The 4,936-nt window shown below is 35.3% G+C and overlaps 1 protein-coding gene across 1 annotated transcript in view; it reads right to left on the reverse strand.

Annotated features, from left to right (window-relative positions):
- The window catches only part of LOC136836674 (cell surface glycoprotein 1-like), an 81,689-nt gene extending 78,366 nt beyond the window's left edge, over nt 1–3,323 (reverse strand). Inside the window, exon 1 of the mRNA XM_067101147.1 lies at nt 3,245–3,323. Within this exon, the coding sequence (XP_066957248.1) occupies nt 3,245–3,247 (3 nt within the window). The 5' untranslated portion in view covers nt 3,248–3,323. The remainder of the gene's footprint in view (nt 1–3,244) is intronic.
- Nucleotides 3,324–4,936: the final 1,613 nt, after the last annotated feature.

Genomic DNA, 4,936 nt, shown 5'->3' on the forward strand with positions numbered 1-4,936 from the left:
ATTTCGGACTCAAAGACATAGACATACATTTTATGTAATATATATATACATATAAATATTGTATAAATATACATATATACACACATATATATATATGTATGTATGTATGTATTATACATTGTGTGTGTGTGTCAAACTACGCAGTTCAAGTTGAAACTACTAAGAGAAAGTAAACATTGCTAAAAATTCCAGGATAGGTCCTAGACCTGTCGTTGAAATCACTAGATTTACACTCGTTCAATCATTGTCACTCGATTAAACAAAATAACTAGTAAAAATGGCATTAGCTTTCAACGTTAAGTAAAAAAATTTAGTAACATGAGAGTTCTCCAAGTCCTTTCTGGAAAAAGTATTCTTGCAACGGAAATACCGTACTGTACCAGCTCTTTGGCAGCTGAGGAGGAAGATGCGTTTGTCCGGACTAGCACTGTCTGCAATCATGTGCAATTATGTCGTGTTCTGGCAGCTTGTTTTTGCAGTAAACAGATTCGCTTTGGCGCCCTTGAAGCACTCGGGTAATTGTTGCCTTGGGAATGTATTCATAACTGAACTCCAAAAAAAGGGGGGAGGGACCTCACGGAAACTAGTCAGTAAGACTTTTGATAACAAGTATTGAGTTTTATCTGTTTTTAGTGATTATGATTCTTGCTTTGGCCTGTTTTGCACAGGATGGTAATTTCGTGACAAGTTTAAACCTTTATATCCTCTAGAAAAGATTTTATCATATTAAAGGTATTTTGAGGAAAGAACTTTTTATATTGTTCTTATGTAAGAATACTATCCTTCAGAAAATGACAACGCTCGATCCTTCGGTGCTGTTACACATGCATTCTGGATATTTTTTCATAGCCTGATTTATAAACACTTCTTAACATGGATTACTTAGTATATATAAAAACAGCCGGAGTTTGTGCGCAATTGTGGTATATATGTAAAGAAAAGAATACATTAAGGTCAGAGACATCAAACGATAGTAGATGTCAAAAAAGGGAACAAAGAAAACTGTACAAAATTTCACAACCAAATTTCGTACATGGCCTTCAATTTCTTAATCAGTGCTGTGATATTTAGCAGTAATATTAATAATCTTGCTGATATAATTGCAGCTAATTCTAACGTGATATAATTAGTGGGTTATATATTTACTTGCGCGCACACACACACACACATGTGTGTGTGTTTGTTTAGTCATACATTGAAAATGATAAAGTGTAAAGGAAAAAGTATTCACCAGTCAGCCTGAATATACTGTTTTGCACGTTTCCAAAACATAAGCACTAGATTTGATCAGTCGCTGGTAATGCTCGTTTATTGATTTTCCCACAACGAGTGCGTTCAGTTTATCGGAAGTAATTTCATCTGATTTTAAACTATTCGGAGGACATGACTTGGTGGTTGGCAAATAACTTCCTTCGAGTGAAAGTGAAATCTGTAATTTTGGAAAACTGCCATTATAGATGAGGAGCTTCAATTTGAGAAAATGTATCGTAATCAGAGATGATCGATTTAGTTCTTAAATTACTTTAACGAGACCACTGAGTCACAATCGTAGACTCTTAGGGTGGTTCAGAAGAAAGAATTGTTTTGAAATGTGCTGTGAAAATTGGAGCATGATAAAAGTAAAGAAGCTGGACAGCTTTACAGATGAGAAGCGGCCAGGGTGAACTGATGAAAAGTAAAAAGGCAGCCAGCAGTGCACGTGGTTGACTAAGAAGTTACGCTTTAATGCACCTTTAATTTTTCTTCAGTGTGCCATGCGGGGCACACTGTAGGTGGTAACCCTCTCCTGAAATGACCAGATGACTGAATGATATCACCGGGGGGAGGGTGAGGATTATCTCGTCAAACCCTCCCGTTTGGATAGCATCCATCTTGGTGGATTACTAAACACCTTTCTCCTTTACTGTCCTTTTTCTCCACCCCAGCTGCATCCCACTGCAGTCGACTAACAGCGAGTACACAATTCACTGCTTAACTTAGTATAGAGATGCTGGCTTTTAGTGAACGAGCTCATATCGTCCCTCCTCGTCCGGTTTGAGAATCGGACATTGGTCAGTCAGCTAGTGAGCTGAACACATTAAAACTGTGCTTAAGACCAATGCAAGAGAAAGAGCAGGCTGCAAGAGCCTTGTGATTTTTGCTTTTGTGTGTATGTGTGTGTGTGTGTGTGTGTGTGTGTGGTTATGTTAGCTAAGTACAGAATTTTATTTCCAAAAACTGCCTTGGAAAGGCTCAAGAGCGTCCACGCTTTTGTATGGTTTTCCGAAATGTATGTTATGGCATTTTCAGGAATTGTAAGAGTTGTCATTGATATATGTCTAGTCTTAATTTTGAAATATCTGTTTGTGGTATTAAAATTAGATTTTGTTAAAAATAAAATTCTGAAAATTGGTTAGAGGTTTTTTATGCTGATTTTGAAATGCTAAAATATTGAGTCGGTAACGCGTATTGCCTTAATTTATACGGTAAATGCTATGAAAAATCAACTTTCAATATGCCTTTTGGCTGAGACTTAGTACAATACACTGCTCTGTTTTGAGAAACACCGGTAGTTTATATATCAATTATCGTCGACACTTTAATGTTCAAAAATTAAAACTTGAGAAGTGAATTAAGTAGTCCAAATAAATCTGAAGCCTTCTAGCTATGTTTGTAGACTGTGCCTTCATTCTTTAGGTATCCTACACGAACACTTTGAGAAGGTGTTTTGTAACATATACTCAAGAATTTTCCCAGTCATATATCTCAGCGGAACGGTCGCTTTCAATAGGATAAAAACTAGAATTGACACAAACATCAGTCGATATGCCTCACGTTTATATTTTTGCTTTTGTTTTATTCTTTTGATTAATATAATTATATATATAATATATATATATATATATATATATATATATATATATATATATACACATATTAAGCGCGTCGATCAGACTGTTCCTTTGTTCGACCTCGTAAAGGAGAAGTCTGTATACTCCAAAAAATAGATAAATAAAAGTTCCAAATTAGAACACTATTATGTTTGGTCACCAAGTCAACATGCTTCTTTTTAATGTAATGTCACTTGTCTCTTCTTTAGCATGGAAATGGAAGTTGCTAATTGTTTTATTACACTGTGTAGAGGCAGAAATAATACACGCTTGTCTATCAGTCGAATTAATTACATGTGTACCACACTGTCATAAAAGTACGTATAGCATTACAAGAAAAACCCGCGTGCGTTATCAGTCTCACGAGTACTTACCATAACCGTGCAATTTCAAGACCAGAGCTGTAAGTCACACTCAAAGAGAAACCTTCTCCACCCTGCGCTTGGCGGCAGAGTTATGGCTGGAAGATGTGTCAATGATCCCTTTATATGCTCTGGCCGAGGCGTTTGTTTGGTTCCCGTACCGTCTGTTGTCCATTCTTTGTTTTCTCTCTTCTTTTCCTGCTTATACGCCCTCCTCCCTCGTAAAACGAGCTCTGTATAGAAAGGACCTGCGCGTGAAAATGCGCACCTGAATCCGTGAGAAAATCCGTAAAACGTTTTTAATTTTCGGAGATTTTCGTGACTAATTTGTCGCGAACGATTCGTATTCAGAGACAGCTTGTTTATGAATGAAGCACAGTACTTTTACGCTCTGGTAAACATATAAGTATTTCTTGACGGAGGATTAAAGGAACATGTGGTCGTAGAGAAATTGCTGTACCAGGTTGAAATAAGTTGCCAGAAATTAATCCAGTATTGCTCGCGAATAAATTTAATGAACAAAATTAAAAGAAAAAAATCAAATCTTAGTATCAAAGGCTATTTTCCACTTTTAATTGCTAATATCATAACACCTCATAATATGCGAATATTCATTTGATTTTTGTTCTATAAAACTCCAACTGACTTCTACTGCCGTTTCGGGATATGCATGTCCAAATTTATGTTGGTTGATTTACCTGTATTTGGTATTTTTTAACTTATTTGTTAATTATCACACACACATACATATATATATATATATATATATATATATATATATATATATATATATATATATATATATATATATATATACTGTATATATTTTTATTTTCTCAGGAATTTCAGAATTTGACGTTTCATGCTGAGAGCTTTCTTTGTAATTTAAGAGCCTTTTGGTCTTTTTTACATGTGAATGTTTACTTCATGTAAAGAACAGTAACAATAGTATCCTAATAATAAGAAGAAGAAGAAGCAAATGAGGAGAACCACCTCCACTAGTTCCTTCCCTAAATGGAAGTAAGAATGAAAACCAAAAATATGCGAATAAAAAATGCGTGACCACGATGATTACTATGTTATGTCCAGACATCCAGGTAATGAGATCTGGCTTTTAATTCCAGAAACCGTATTTTAAGTAGGTGTCCATATGCTTTTTTCATTATTACTTCAAATGAGCTGACATTCATAAAGAACAAGTTTGAAATTACATTTCCTAGCAAAGCAAGCTCCCACAGATTACAATGTTTATGTGCGAGAGAAACCAGAGATTATATTATGGATTTAAGATAAATACATTTAAATTGAAAGCTATATATAGCTAAGGAGACTAAAATACTACAATGTTAGTAATTACCAGAAATATAACATTAGTTATCTGTGCTTAAATCAGCGTGGAATCTTGACTGTCTAAAGGAGCTTACGTTCAATAATTGCTAACTTGTGGAATTCTTCAAGTGCACAATGTAAACGCACTTCTCCCCTTCCTATCAAGTCAACCGAGTGTTCTTCAATTTTCGTTTTCTGTAAAAGAAAACCATTGAGATGGCTTTGTTTGTCCGTCTGCACTTTTTCTGTCCGCCCTCAGATCTTAAAAACTACTGAGGCTAGAGGGCTGAAAATTGGCATGCTGATCATCCACCCTCCAATCATCAAGTATAACAAATTGCAGCCCTCTAGCCTCCGTAGTTTTTATTTTATTTA

This window comes from Macrobrachium rosenbergii, chromosome 56 (assembly GCF_040412425.1).
Source record: "Macrobrachium rosenbergii isolate ZJJX-2024 chromosome 56, ASM4041242v1, whole genome shotgun sequence".
Classification (NCBI taxonomy): Eukaryota; Metazoa; Arthropoda; class Malacostraca; order Decapoda; family Palaemonidae; genus Macrobrachium; species Macrobrachium rosenbergii.